General features: G+C 42.8%; 1 protein-coding gene across 1 annotated transcript in view; it reads right to left on the bottom strand.

Annotated features, from left to right (window-relative positions):
* Positions 1-1144: 1144 nt before the first annotated feature.
* CDX1 (caudal type homeobox 1) overlaps positions 1145-14659 on the bottom strand; it is a 52165-nt gene continuing 38650 nt past the window's right edge. Inside the window, exons 2-3 of the mRNA XM_015426572.1 lie at positions 3135-3280; positions 1145-1348 (exon numbers count right to left, since the gene is read on the bottom strand). Coding sequence (XP_015282058.1) covers positions 1145-1348; positions 3135-3280 — 350 coding nt within the window. The remainder of the gene's footprint in view (positions 1349-3134; positions 3281-14659) is intronic.

Genomic DNA, 14659 nt, shown 5'->3' with positions numbered 1-14659 from the left:
GGAGTATTGTGTGCAGTTCTGGAGGCCTCACTTCAAAAAAGATGTGGACAGAATGGAGCGGGTGCAGAGGAGAGCAATGAGGATGATCGGGGGCCTGAAGACCCTGTGAGGAAAGGCTGAGGGACTTGGGAATGTTCAGTCTGGAGAATGGTTGTAGTATTTGAAGGGCTGTCACTTAGAGGAGGGCAGGGAGCTGTTCCTGTTGGTAGCAGAGGATAGGACCCACAATAATGGGTGTAAATTAAGGGTGGGAAGGTACCAGCTGGATCTTAGGAAAAACTTTTTTACAGTAAGAGTTGTGCAACAGTGCAATCAGCTGCCTAGGAAGGTGGTGAGCTCCCCCTCACTGGCAGTCTTCAAGCAGTGGCTGGATGAATACTTGTTAGGGATACTTTACACTGATCCTTCATGGAGCAGGGAATTGGACTACATGGCCTGTATGGCCCCTTCCAACTGTGATTCTATACTGAACTACATTTTAAAAACAAAAATAAAAAAGGAAATTCTTAAGTACATAATTTGATCCTTGATGTAAGAGACCAACAAGACAACAACTGGCTTCAGTACTTTGCCGACTAATTCAGGATTCCTGCCTCTTTTTCTACACTTTGCACTTGGGCAGTTCTCAGCCATCTCAGCCTTGCCGTACTGTTGGCCGCTCAGTTCCGCTTGGATGGTTTACTGAGTGACTGTGCCTTTCAGTGCTATGCATTTGAACTCAGGTGTGGAAGCAACCACCTGACCTTTGTTAGCTGACCTGGATGGGATTCAGACACGACTTGGGCCTCAGATGGTTCACCTGCGCTTGCTTCTAGGCTGACAAATTATCCTGAAATACTTTCTCAGTAGCCTGTTGTTTCTTTTCTCTCCCCCCCCCAGCAACTATGTTTGCATTTCCCCCTTTAAATATTTTCAGACAGCAGCAAATCCTTCCATAAAGTGAACTAATAACAATGACCCTACTGCTTTTATACATAGGAGTAAGTCTATCATGAGAACACACACTGGGTGCAAAGGAAGTGGCTTCAGGGTCTCAGCAGTGATAACGTCACCTCTATATTAGCCTGTAGCATCTGCCAGCTACTTTGATTCTCTTGGTCAACCACACATTTTTGAATCTGTAGATCGAAGGCAAGAGTGGGATTTAAGGCATGTATTCTTCCTTGATAGTCATTGGTGATGAGGAGACCAGGTTGGTGGTACTGCTGCAGATACCCCCAATTGGACCAGGTGTGCCAATTGTTGGAGGGGTGGGTGTGGTCGTACTGGCGGGCTGTGTTTGTTGCTGCATCTTCTTCTTGTTCACCTTCCTCTCCTTAGCTCTCCTATTCTGGAACCAGATTTTCACCTGTAAGAACAAAGATGCAGAAGGTGGTAGAGCCAAGGAGGAAAATGAAGAAATAAGAAACAGTTGAATGCACCACAACCTAAAAATAAAACACATTCTTTCATTGTGCATCCTCACTTGACACAAAAGCAGCTCCTTGTAAGAGCAACTTGCCTAAAAACATCTAGCAAGTTTATGACCAATTCAAACTGATGCTTGGTCCGTTAGCCAGGATGGTAAAGCCACACATCATCTCTTTCAGCTTCCTGAAACAAACAAATTTCAATGGTATTTGGGCTTCACATCAGAGCTCTTAAGCTTCCTAGAACCTTAAAGCACCCGGCTTCATCCAGGGCTTCATCTGGGACATACCTTATTCCTAGGTTCAACACTTATTTCAAAATGAAACAAGAGTCCAATAGAAGCTTAGAAACTAAAATACATGGAATGATTGCAGCTAATATTGGAAAATATGCTGTGTAGTCTCTAAAGTGCCACTGGAGTCTTGTTTTATTTTCCTACTATAGATTAATGCAGCTATCCATTCAAACATATTCCAGATCTTGGTATAAGATAAAAAAAATCAGAAGTTCATGTTTTTTTTTTGATGTATAGTGTTACTGAGAGTATGGCTATGGAGGCACAGCTGCAGAAAAATGCCTGCAGCATGTCATAAAAAGCTCTTGCATTTCCGAACTTACCACCACACCATTCGTCATGAGCAGTGACCAGGGCATGTTCTCAGAGAACCTTTAAAGGATGCATGCCTAGCCTCTGACCATGATGTCTTTGCAATCTGGTTAGTACAAAGCATGTTCTGACTCTTGATTAGACTGAAATGGCACATAAACATAAACTCAAAATAATCTTGTTCCAGATTGTCAGTAACAAGACGGAGCTCTTCCACCAGGCCTTCACTTAGGAGCCACCTTAAACACCGAGGGGTGACCCTGTGCCCTGGCTTTACCACCTTCAGCCTGGCTCACCGCATAAATTAATTGATCAAATTGAACCGTTGTGAGAATGCCATCAGGACTATCACCAAAGTAGTGGTATGGTCTAATCTAGGAATTTTTGCTCTTGCACTTTAATTGATCTGGCATTTTAGGAAAATGGATAATTGATTGTTTATGTATGTTTTAACTGTATTTTTATATATGCATTTTATGTAAGCCGCCCTGAGTCTGCCTTGGCGGGGAGGGTGGGGTATAAATTGAATAAATAAATAAATAAATTTCTGTAATTCAAGTGTAGGCAGATCAAGTCAAGAAAAAATGGGCATTATGGGAAACACGATGTTTGACTATATATAAGAGGCCTATGGCTGTACCAGTTCTCATAATTCCTGTCTCCTGTGTCAGTTTCCTATTTAAGGCCACAGGAGGAGAGTTTGTTTCTCAGACCTAATAAAAATCCAGCCCAGTAATTCTGTAATGCAGACTTAGAAATTTAATCATTCATTGGCACAAAATCAGCAGAGATCTATCACATTTTTATCATGCCTTTGAGGGAGCATACATTTTATCTTCATGCCAACAACTGTTAGGTATGTTAAACTGAGAGAACGTGACTGCCCCAAGGAAACCTAATGGTCTTCATGTCCGAGAGGGGATTTTAATCCCAAATCCTAGTTTGACACTCCAGCTACTATAGTGTACTAGCTCCTGACTCCATACAATTAGCTACAGGAGAAAACTAAGTAGCCTTGAAGTAGATTAGAAACCTGACCCTATACACATGCACTCACAAGTAAGTCCCACTGTATTCTGTGAGAATTATGAAGGCAGCTTCAAGTGTTTGCACCAACCTGTCGTTCAGTGAGTCCAAGCGTTGCTGCCAGCTCTGCTTTCCGCCGGATGGTGATGTAGCGGCTGTAGTGGAACTCCTTTTCCAGTTCCAAGCGCTGATGGTCTGTGTACACAACACGGTACTTGTCCTTTGTTCTGGTCTTGCCTAATAAAAAGGAAATAAATACAATAAGGCTGTGATCACACACACTAAATAATTCACTTTCAGTGCACTTTCAAACTGGATTTTGCCAGTTCACACAGTAAAATCCAGTTGGAAAGTACATTGAAAGTGGCTTGAAAGTGGATTCTTTGGTTTGTGTGATCGCAGCCTAAGATAACTGAATTAGTGACATGGGTGTGAAATATCTACTGTGAGTAGTACAATATATCACCCTCAGAATATGAAGAGGAGGAGTGATAACAAAGATAGGCAAGAACCAGGAGAAAAGGGAAAGGAAGGAGGGCAGATCACTTCAGCCTGGGTTAGTATACATATCTTTGTGTCTTTTTTTGATCACTTAGGCATCTGTGAATCTGAAAGTAAAGTTCACTTTTGCTTTGTCCAGGTATATATCACCTCCATTCCTTCTTTGCTGTGCTTCTCTTTTCTCTACCACTTATTACATTTCATTCTCATAGTTTAATTCTTTAAAAAGGTTTTAGGTCTCCAGTTTAACATCAACTAGAGCAACTCAATTGATGCACCCTGTTTTGCTGCTGCTTAATCCTCAGAAAGCTCGCATGGTCCCTAGTACCCTTACATTTTTCACTGGAAGCAGTGTTGTTTCCACAGCCAGGTTCAGTTTTACAGTGCAACACTTTTCTCTACAAGACTTGAGCTTTGAGCTACCAGACATTTGCATGTCACGTGAGCAAGAATACCTTCCCTAGTAAGTGTCTGAAGTTCTAAAATTCCTTTATGATCTAATGATCCTTTCTTTAGTGCTCTGTTTCCTAATCATTGCTGCCAGCTGCAACATCTAAGCTGTGTTTCGGTGAAATGTTTATGGAATAGTGGTACAGTTGGTTACTTGGTATGTTTTATTTAAATTGTCATTTTTTTCGCTATTGTGTTTTCATTAGTATTGTAAGCTACCAGTAATAAATGAAACTCTGATCATATATTACCCTTTTGTGGGGGATTCCTGAAAGTTCTTATAGTACAACCGGTATGAGTGTCAGGGGTGGGGATAGGAAGAGACTGAAGTTGCACGCAAAGCCTTTCCTTTGGGGGTGGGCATAATTGCACTGATCTTCGGAAAAGGCACTGAGCTGGATCAAGCAGGAATTTCTGCCGACAGAATTTGTATCAGTACAAGAGGTATTCTCGTACTGTTCATCCTGCCACAGCCTGAAATGTTGTTCCTGGGAGACAGGGGACATAATGGAACAGTACAAGGGGCCAACTGAGGGTCTGCACTGAAAGAGGGGAATTGGTGAAAACTCCCCCCCTCCTGTTACTGCTAGATACAGCTCACTACCTCCCAGCCTTTAAGTATCATCTCTGTGTGAAAATTATGTGTCTATATTAGGAAACGGAAGAAAAAAATCTCAGTGTGATTTCCTCTCCATTCAATTACTCATCAGGCAATCTACTTTACCTTCATTGTCTGACAGACAGAAATTAGACATAGAATTTACAACACAGCAATCGTGATCTAGTTTGGTATCATTTAATTTGTCACCAATATGTGCCACAGCAACAACACATACAGCTTATACAGACAACAATTTACGTTCCACTTTTCTAGGACATAATGGCTCAGTTCATTTTTATCCCACTCTTCCTCCAGGGAGCTCAGGGCCACATACATCAGTCTCCCTTCTGTCCTTGCAACCCTGCAAGTTAAGTAAGCTGAGAGAGAATGATTGGTCCAAGGTCACACAGTAAGTATCATGGCAAGTAAAGATTTGAACTTGGGTGTCCCTGGTCCCAGTTCAAAATCCAAACCCCTACAGCTATTAGAGTTTTAGTGCTAAACTGCTTTATGGGATCCCAGTCTGCATCACGGTCCTTAATAAGGAAGTGGAAAGGATACAATCCACTTTTCTACGAAAAATACTTGGTCTTCCACCGTGTGTTCCTTATGCTGCCATTTGTTTGGAAACTAACCAAAGATTCCTAGGGATGAAAGCTTGGATTTTAACAATTAAATTCTGGCTACACCTCCATTTTAAGGACAACTCTAATATATCTTATATGCTGACTGAGGCCCAGTCATCCATGTGGCTAAACTACATAGAAAAGAAAATTATTTCAATAGGGATTAATCTTGATTATTTATTTTCCTTGCCAGAAAGTTCAGCCTGTCCTGATTAAATGAAGACTCCTAGATATTGAGATACAAGATTTAAAGAGCCCACCTTTGAGGTTGGAGATTTTTCCCTGTGGGTCTTTAGCAGGGTATTTCTCTTCTTTAACTATCCCACATTATCATAGAGCTTCTATATCAGCTCGCTGTAATGTATTACCTTCTGTAGTACTGTATGGAATATTTCAGAAAATTCCGTACTCTGATAGGCTCTGTCAGGGGTTTTTTTGTAGAAAAAGCCCACCAGGAACTCATTAGCATAATAGGCCACACCCAACAGCAGAAACTCATTAGCATATTAGGCCACACCCCTGACAGCACAACTCATTGGCATATTAGGCCACACGCCCATGTTACCAGAAGTGTGCTCATCCAGCCACACTCACCTTTTGCTTCTTATTCTGTTTACCCAGGGCTTTTTTGTAGCAGGAACTCCTTTGCATGTTAGGCCACACACCCCTAATGTAGCCAATCCTAATGACTTTCTGCTGTTGGGTGTGGCCTATTATGCTAATGAGTTCCTGCTGGGTGTGGCCAACTTGGAAGCCAGCCGGAACTCCGTTCCTGTGCGTTCTTGCCCAAAAATAGCCCTGCCGCTCTGTGCTTGTAGATTGCACAAAGTAGGAAGCCTTGAACATTTTTTTTGTATTGTACTTATTACCTTAATATTCAGTCCTCACTTATTGAACCTTGGCAGTGAGATCAAGAAGGGCAACATGATGAAGGCAAAATTCTTTATTATCCACTTATAATCCAGCAGTTATTGAAACTGTGGCCAAATTTTTACATCTTGCATCTAAAAGGCAAGAAATGTATCTGAATGCTGTGGTTAATGAATGATGGCTGTTATTTGGGTGTTGTTATACCAATAAAGGTAAAGTTGACAATTTACAGACTCTTGTGTAGCTTGTGGACCCTTGCTAAAATTTGTAGTTCTCATGTTACGAAAATGACAATGAACAAATCAGAAGACAAGCACTGTACTTTATCCAGCTTAACTCTTCCCAAAGCATATTTTGTCCTGAAGATAATCTTATTCCTTGGAAATAAGTGCTATAGATCTTTCCAAGGGTGCATAGTGTTGCTGCAAAGAATATCACCAAAGAAGCACAGCATATCTGCCAGTTATAGCTTGGCTTCACAATTTTAATAGAAACAATATGTGGATTAGCTCTGTGTTGTATAACCAAAACATGCAAATCTGTCATGATCCTTTAGCACATGATAAATATGGCCTTCATAGCTAAGCAGTTATTGTGCACTACAAAATAGTAAATGAAAGCCAAACTACTTAAGGGGAAAGGATTATAGAAATGTCAAAAATTAAAGTCTTTGTAAATGAATCCCAGATTTACTGAGTCATAATGTTCTAGGGTGAAAATCATATCTATAAAAGACTGCTTCTATATTTGGGCTCCTCAGGAGGTAGGACATATGCCCACAACAGTTTGCAGAACCACTAGCTGTTTAGTGTCCATTAGATAGGGACACAAAAATATGTCTTTTGTGTAGAAAGATTCATATACAAGATGCAAGAATGAGTTCTTATTGTATATGCAAATAGTATAAAGCTAACCAGATACATTAGATTTTTTAAATCTGAAAGTAATGCTTATACCAACTGTAAAAAAATCTGTTTATTCTGTAATCGTGTACTCTAGCTCATCACAAATAATTTTGAAAAGATGTGGGTCATACTTTGTCTAGAAGATTTCAAGACATGTTGAATATGTTTCCTTCCATCTTTGCTTTTTATGAACACAGTTTGCTGAATGAACACATTCTGGAATGAGAATCTAGATGTTTCTCCCAAGCTATTACATTCTCAGTTTTTCCCCAGCAGTGACTCTAGTTTAATAGTTGTTGCTTTTTGATTTCATTGCAGATGTAGTGCAGACTTTTGAGGTACAAACTGACACAGTACTATGGCATCTCCTGATTTGTTGTTATGGCTAGTCATGTGCTTAGTAATGGTGACCTCTTTCCATTACCAGCTATTTCTCCACAATCACATTTTCTGAAATGCTATTACTTCATGGAGTTCCTAGATTTGTGGCTATAGCAAATCCTGCTACAGTTTTAAAGACAAAAAGGGGTGGGGGGATTGGGGAATTTTACCTCATGGTGTGGGGGTTTGAAATGGTAGCTGCACTACAGATGTGAATGGAAATCCTTCCTAATGTCACTTCTGAATTAAAATATGCAGCACAAGCAGCCTGGATTTTCCACTACAGTTTCAAATCAAACAGGGCAAAGTTGACACAGCCCTTTATCAATTTCCACCCATTTTGCCTTCTGTTGCCAAGCTGCAGCAGCAAGGATGAGGGAGAGCTTACAGGAGAAGGGGGTGAACTAGTGAGGATGCCTCAGTAGCAGTGGCTGATGAAAACTATAGTGAAGGGAAGAGTGACTTTCTTCTTTCTTGAAACAGCAGTGCAGTGGCAACCATTTCTTCTGAGGGAGGTAGTTCATAGTATGGAGACTACATATTGTGCTGATAGCTCTTAATCAGACAAACATTTATAAACTGTTAGCAAAGCAAAAAGAAGACCCTTTTTGTTGTCATTTGGAAGTACCCATGAATAACAGGTGCTTAATAACAAAAATAGAATTGGTCTCTATAGCTAACCACTGCAGAAACCCACAGGCACCCTTTTGGATTAATTAGCATTTAAGTCAAATTCATTTTCAATCCACCACAAAGGAGCTGAAATGTTCTGTGTGCAACCTGACATTCACATCATCTATCCTGCTCGGGTTCCTGCAGGCTAGTTATGAGTCATGCACAATGGGGCTCTTGCGTACAGCACAGCAGGGGACAAAAAGGAAAATGAGACCATCAATATATCCTGCAGGAGTCCTTGCATTTAAATTCTTACATTCCTTCATTATTAAATTTGAAGGCCCTCCCCCATTCAAGAGATTTTGAGGGATTTGTAAGGGTGTGAACACTAGGGATGGGCACAAACTGCACAAACACGGTTTGGTTCATAGCTGAACCACAAACCGAACCCATTCACTCTCTGACAAACTGGTTTGGTTTGTGGGCCCAGCAAACCTTGTTTAAATCACAGTCCCTTTAAACTTGGGTTTTCAGAAAGCCTCAATAACAGCTGAGCGACAGAAGTGTTCCCAGCCGCTCAGCTGTTTCAGACTTTCTTGCGCAGTCCCCTTTAAAATTTAAAGGGACTGCACAACAAAGCCAGAAAATGGGGAGCAGCTTGTCCGGGGTCAGGGCTGGGTGTCACTTCAATAGGAGAAGCCTTTGTCTGTTACCTGGTGATTCAGGAGAGCCAGGACAGTCACCCACCCTCCCCCGTCACCTGAGGATGCCCCTGACACTCAGCCCTCCCAGTGGAAACTCACCCAGGAGGCCAGTGCAGAAGAAGAGGCTGGTGGTGGAGGAGAGGCCAATAGCAGAGAAGGGCAGCCAGCTGAGGCAGTCAGCAGCAAGCTGGAGGAGACAGCTGCAGCGAGCCATGCTTTGGCAGCAGAACCATGGCCATGGCGGCAGTACAGCAGTCAGGCCCACCCCAGGAGCCCAGGGTGTGGGCAGAGGAGGTAGTTCTGGTAGGGAAGGAGGTCGCTCCAGCCCAGGGACCATGTGAGTTGTGCATCCTCCGGTGGTGGTAAAGCTCAGCCCAGCAGGAAGCAGGCTGGCCATGAGGGATTTCCAAACCCCAGGCTGGAGTGGCCTCCTTCCCTGCTGGCACCACCTCCTCCACCCCCCTCCCTGGACTCCTGGGATGGGCCTGATGGTGGCCCTGCTGCCACTGCATGGCTCACTATGGCTATCAATTCTGCCTTGCCACTGACTGCCTCAGCCGGTTGCCCCTTAACCTCTCCTACTCCACCAGCCTCCTGGGTGAGTTCCCACTGGGAGGTCCAAGTGTTGTGGGCATCCTTAGGCAATGGGGAGAGGGTAGGTGAGCACCCAGGCTCTCCTGGATTGCTAGGCGATAGACAGGGGCTTTCCCTGTTAAAGTAGCATCCAGCTCTGACCCCAGACAGGCTGCTCCCCATTTTCTGGCTTTCTTGCACCTGCAAGAACCTCATGAACTGCCTTAAAAGTTTGTGGAGGTTCATGACGGTAGACCTGTCACAAACTTCGGTTTGCAAACCCCAAACAGAGCAAAATTTGTCACAAAGTTTGCTTTCTGGTTTGGTTTGTGCCCATCCCTAGTGAATACCATACAAGTGACTGAATGTAATCTATAATTAATTTTTCTTCCAGAATGCCTGGTGGGAGAGGGTATAGTCCATCTGTTTTCTAGGAAAATATACAACAGAACAACTGCCCAAGAACTGTCTTTTCCTTCACTACTGCCAATGAGTTTGGAACTGAAACAGGAATCCAGTTGGTGAAAAACCCATAGCATTTACTCATTCATTTTAAGGCTCTGGATCAACATCAGTTGTCAGTGAGAACTGGGTTAGCCATGTAAATTGCTGGTCTCTAGCTGTTCACCAGATGTTAAGGCAGTGATAAATAATGAAGTTTTGGGTTCTACTATGCCAAAGTACAGCAAAGTGGAAGTAGAATAAATTCTGCCCTTAACATAAATATTAAGAAGCATCTCCAAAGTGAATAGAGAACCAGGGTATCACCAGTCTAATGCTGGCCATTTAAAAATACTGAGAGGACAGCACTGCAGGATGAGGTACACTTATACCTCCCCATTCCATTGCAAGTGCCATGGGAAGCATTTTGACACTTGAAAAGGTGCATGGGGGAGAGTGCCTCAACCTGCAGCACTGCGGCTCAATCAATACTAGATCCAGGGATGCTGTCAAATCTAGTTTGGATTTAATATTGCCATTTGCCCCCTGGAGGTGGGAGTCTTACCAGAAGCAAAGAGAGGCCTAGGCCAGTGTTGCCTGCTACACAGTGATGTCACTTCTGGTACACACCAGGGATGCTCTGGTATTTGGGCTAAAGCTCTATGACAGATCTATGACATCAGCCCTAAAGTTCCAGCTAGTCCAATATCTACATCTCTTTTACAGTTCTGGAAGGCTTCTTAAACAGAACTCCTGCGGCTCCTCAAAGTGATTGCTTTCTGGGTCCTCTGCAGGATTGTCAGGTCTGAGTTGGGAAAGTCCTGGAGATTTGTGGGATGGAGCCAGGGAAGGGCAAGGTTTGGGGCAGGGAGGGACCTCAGTGGGTTAGAATGCCACAGACTCTACCTTCTAGAGCAGCCATTTTCTCAAGGGGAACTGATTTTTGTAACCTGGAGACCAGTTGTAATTCTGGGAGATCTCCAACCACCAGCTGGAGACTGGCAACTCTAGTCCCTAAAAAGACAGTGATCTCTGCTGAGATTTACTTTTAAAGCTTTTTCCTGATGGTTGTTATGTTGTTGTTTTTAGAATTATATTTTTGTATGTGTGCATGAACACTTTTTAACTTTTACCGATCTTCAGTCCCAGTTATCTGGGAGAAAGCTGGTAGAAGAAGAGGAGGAGGAGGAGGAGATTGGATTTATACCCCGCCCTTCACTACCCAAGGGAGTCTCAGAGCGGCTTACAAGCTCCTTTCCCTTCCCCTCCCCACAACAGATACCCTGTGAGGTAAGTGGGAGCTTAGTGAGCTCTGACAGAAACTGCTCTTTTTCAAGGACAGCTCTTATCAGAACTACGGCTTACCCAAGGTCATCCAGCAGGTGCAAGTGGAGGAGTGGGGAATCAAACCCAGTTCTCTCAGATTAGAGTCCGTGCACTTAACCACTACACCAAACTGGGTCAGTGTTCTAAAATAAGTGTATAAGTGTTCAATAATAGATGTAATAAACTTCTTGTTTTCCACAGTGGTCAACCAGATGATCCCAGGAAGCCCACAATCATAATGACATCCATGATCATGGATCTGCAGCAATCACTGAAATCATGTGAGAATCTATAAAGGACCACTTTGTATCTATAGATGCACTACAGAAGTACTTCTTAAAATGTTTGTACCTAGGGTTGCCAGCTCCAGGTGGGAAACATCTGGAGATTTTGGGGGTGGAGCCTGAGGAGGACACGGTTTGGGGAGGGAAGGGACTTCAATGGGGTATAATGCCACCTTCCAAAGTGACCATTTTCTACAGGGGAACAGATCTCTGTTGCCTAGAGATCAGTTGTCATAGCAGGAGATCTCCAGTCACCACCTGGAGGTTGCCAACCCTATTTGTACCCCCTACTTGCATGGAATCCTAGAACTGTAAGAGGCCTTTAAAGGCCATGTAGGTCCCACCCTGCTGAATGCAGAGCACTCTTAACAGATGGTCGTCCAACTTCTAAGACCTCCAGTGATGGAAGAGCCCTCTAGGTATCAGAAAGGCCTGATCATTATTTTTCCCTCAGTCTCTTCCAGGCTAAACATACCCACTTCTTTTCATCTCTCTCATGGGACTCACTTTACAGACCCCAACATCTTCACTGTCCTCCTCTGAACCCATTCCAACATAACTACATCTTTCTCAAAGAGCGGTATCCAGAACCAGACACAGCACTCCAGATTAGGGGCCAGACGATTTCTATATATGAATGGCCCACTGTGGAGACCAGTATAGGTTATCATGATCTCTATGATCCAAGGGCCCAAGTGTCTGACTGTACAATCCTAGGCAAAGTGATATCCTTCTAAATCCATTGATTTCAGTTGACTTAGAAGACTGCAACTCTTCACAGGATTGCACTGTAAAATAGCCATGAAGAGCATCTTACTTATTTATTGTATTTCTGGGAGCAAGGCAGCAGAATCTGACACAAGAGTTGAGAGACTCAGAGTGAGACAGAACAAATGAAGTAACTGAAATATGACTATCTTCAGCCATCAGAACCTGATCTGAAGTAGAGCAACAGTGTTAACCCTTTACCTCCTGTGCAATTTTTCCTAACTGAAATGGTCCATGAGTCTCTATTTTTCTCATTGGGGCAAAATGCAGGCAAAATACAGAACACCTGAATGTTTACACCAGTGGGACAAACAGCAGCTCCACAAGGCCATTTCAGCTCAGAAAATCAAGATGGGGTGAAAGGGTTAATCCCCCACTCTACAGCCCCAATTCAGATTTGGTTCTTTCCCATGCACCTGCTATTTACAAAGAAACATGTTACAGAAATTACAAAAGTTTTTTAAAAAATCTAAACGTATACTGTGATATAATATGATTTTTAGTGATTTTATAATGCATTTCTGTATTTTATTTTTGACCTTATTGCCAGATGCTTTGAGCATTCCTATTGGAGAATGCAACTAATAAGCATTCTAAATAAATAAATACAGATGATTATTATTAACAGTAATAATGATGATTAGTTGTTTATTGTATGTATTATAGTGATTTTTGTTGCATTGTTTTAATAATTCTATAATTCACCTTGAGTATCAACTAGGAAATCAGATGATAAATGAAGTACAAAAATAATACTCAGCATTTTAAATCATGAATTTATGTTTTCAATGTGTTTTACATGTTTGTTTGTTTTTGTTCTCCAATGTTACAATCTACTGAATGGAATATTTTTACAGCTTCATTCTAGTTAGCCTTTATTTGTCCCTGCTTGCTTCCAAGTATCCTCTTTTTAAAGCAGAATCTTCTTTTTATCAGCCAGCTAGCGAATACTTGAGAGACAATAAGGAGCTTGTATAATTTGCTGTTTTAGTGCTGAGCTTAATTCCAAAAAGGAAGTTAAACTGTAGTATTATAGAACAAGAAAGCCTAGAGGATTAGTAATGGGCTATCAAACCTCAAAACAGGATATTTTACATATTCAAGCTATTTTGTGCAGCATACGTAAATGGAGTAGGTAGTAAAATAATCACCATTATTATGATTAAAGCCTACTTGCAGGGAGGGTGGGGTATAAATCAAAATAATAAATAATAAATAAATAAATGATCAGGTTCAGCTAGAAGGGGAAGAAATGGAAGACACCAACTTGATCCCTGTAAGTATGTAATAGTTTTGCATCTACTATCATTAGCTGCATTTCCCTATCCTTCTTCTATGGATCTCAAGGTACATGGATCTGCCCCCCCATTTTATCATAGCAACTATGTGAGGTAGATTAAGATGAATGTGACCATGGGTTATCCAAGAAGCTTCACAGCTGAATGCACCTTTCTCTTTCCTGCTTTAGCCTGACACTCTGACCATTACACTTCTCTCGATCTCCATTACGCTGAAGAGGCAACTCTTATAATGCCATAAGTAGTGAAAGATGTCATAATCAATACCAGGGGTCTTTTTGTAGAAAAAGAGCTGTCGGAGCTCATTTGCATAACTCATTAGCATAAGCCACACCCCCTGACATCACTGGAATTGTGCCATAAGGCCACACTCCCTGACATCACCGGAAGTGTGTCATAAGGCCACACCCCCTGACATCACCGGAACCTCTTGATGACTGTTTTTTGTTTCTTGTCCTTGGCCCTTTCGGTCTGTTGGTTATGGCCCAGCTCCCCTCTTCCTGTCACATGACTCTGATATCACATCCCGGGATGCGCCTTTGTGAGCGACTGGCATTAAAGCTATGAGTGAGCAATTTGGCTACTGCATAAATTAGTTTGCTCTGGAGGCATCTTTCCTGAATTAAGACAAAAATGTATGAGCCGGAGGCTAAAAAACTGTTAGCTATCTTGCACTTAGAGGAAACACTGGACAAAACCCAGGTGCCCTCAGGAGGTCCACCAGCAGGGCCAAAACTCCAGGAGCCCACCCACTCTTGCCCCCCAAGCACCAAGAATGCAGAGCGTCACTGTGCCGGACATAAGAACATAAGAGAACCCATGTTGGATCAGGCCAGTGGTCCATCCAGTCCAACACTCTGTGTCACACATCAGCCAAAAATACCAGGTGCCCTCAGGAGGTCCGGCAGTGGGGCCAGAACACCAGAAGCCCTCCCACTGCCCCCCCAAGCACCAAGAATACAGACCATCACTTGCCCCACACTGAGAGTTCCTTGTGGCTATACCTTGTGGCTGGTGGACTAGCAGCAGCACAGAAGGCCTGCCCCTAGCACGGCATCAGCCTACTATTGTAAGGTAAGCACAAATGGGAAACCATATACAAAAGATAAATACACTGTGTCACACATCAGCCAAAAATACCAGGTGCCCTCAGGAGGTCCAGCAGTGGGTCAAGAACACCAGAAGCCCTCCCACTGTCCCCCCAAGCACCAAGAATACAGAGCATCCCTTGCCCCAGACATAAGAACATAAGAGAAGCCAATGCTGGATCAGG

This window comes from Gekko japonicus, unplaced genomic scaffold (genome assembly GCF_001447785.1).
Source record: "Gekko japonicus isolate JY-2015 unplaced genomic scaffold, Gekko_japonicus_V1.1 scaffold1447, whole genome shotgun sequence".
Classification (NCBI taxonomy): domain Eukaryota; kingdom Metazoa; phylum Chordata; class Lepidosauria; order Squamata; family Gekkonidae; genus Gekko; species Gekko japonicus.
This window is presented reverse-complemented; position numbering and strand designations above follow the sequence as displayed.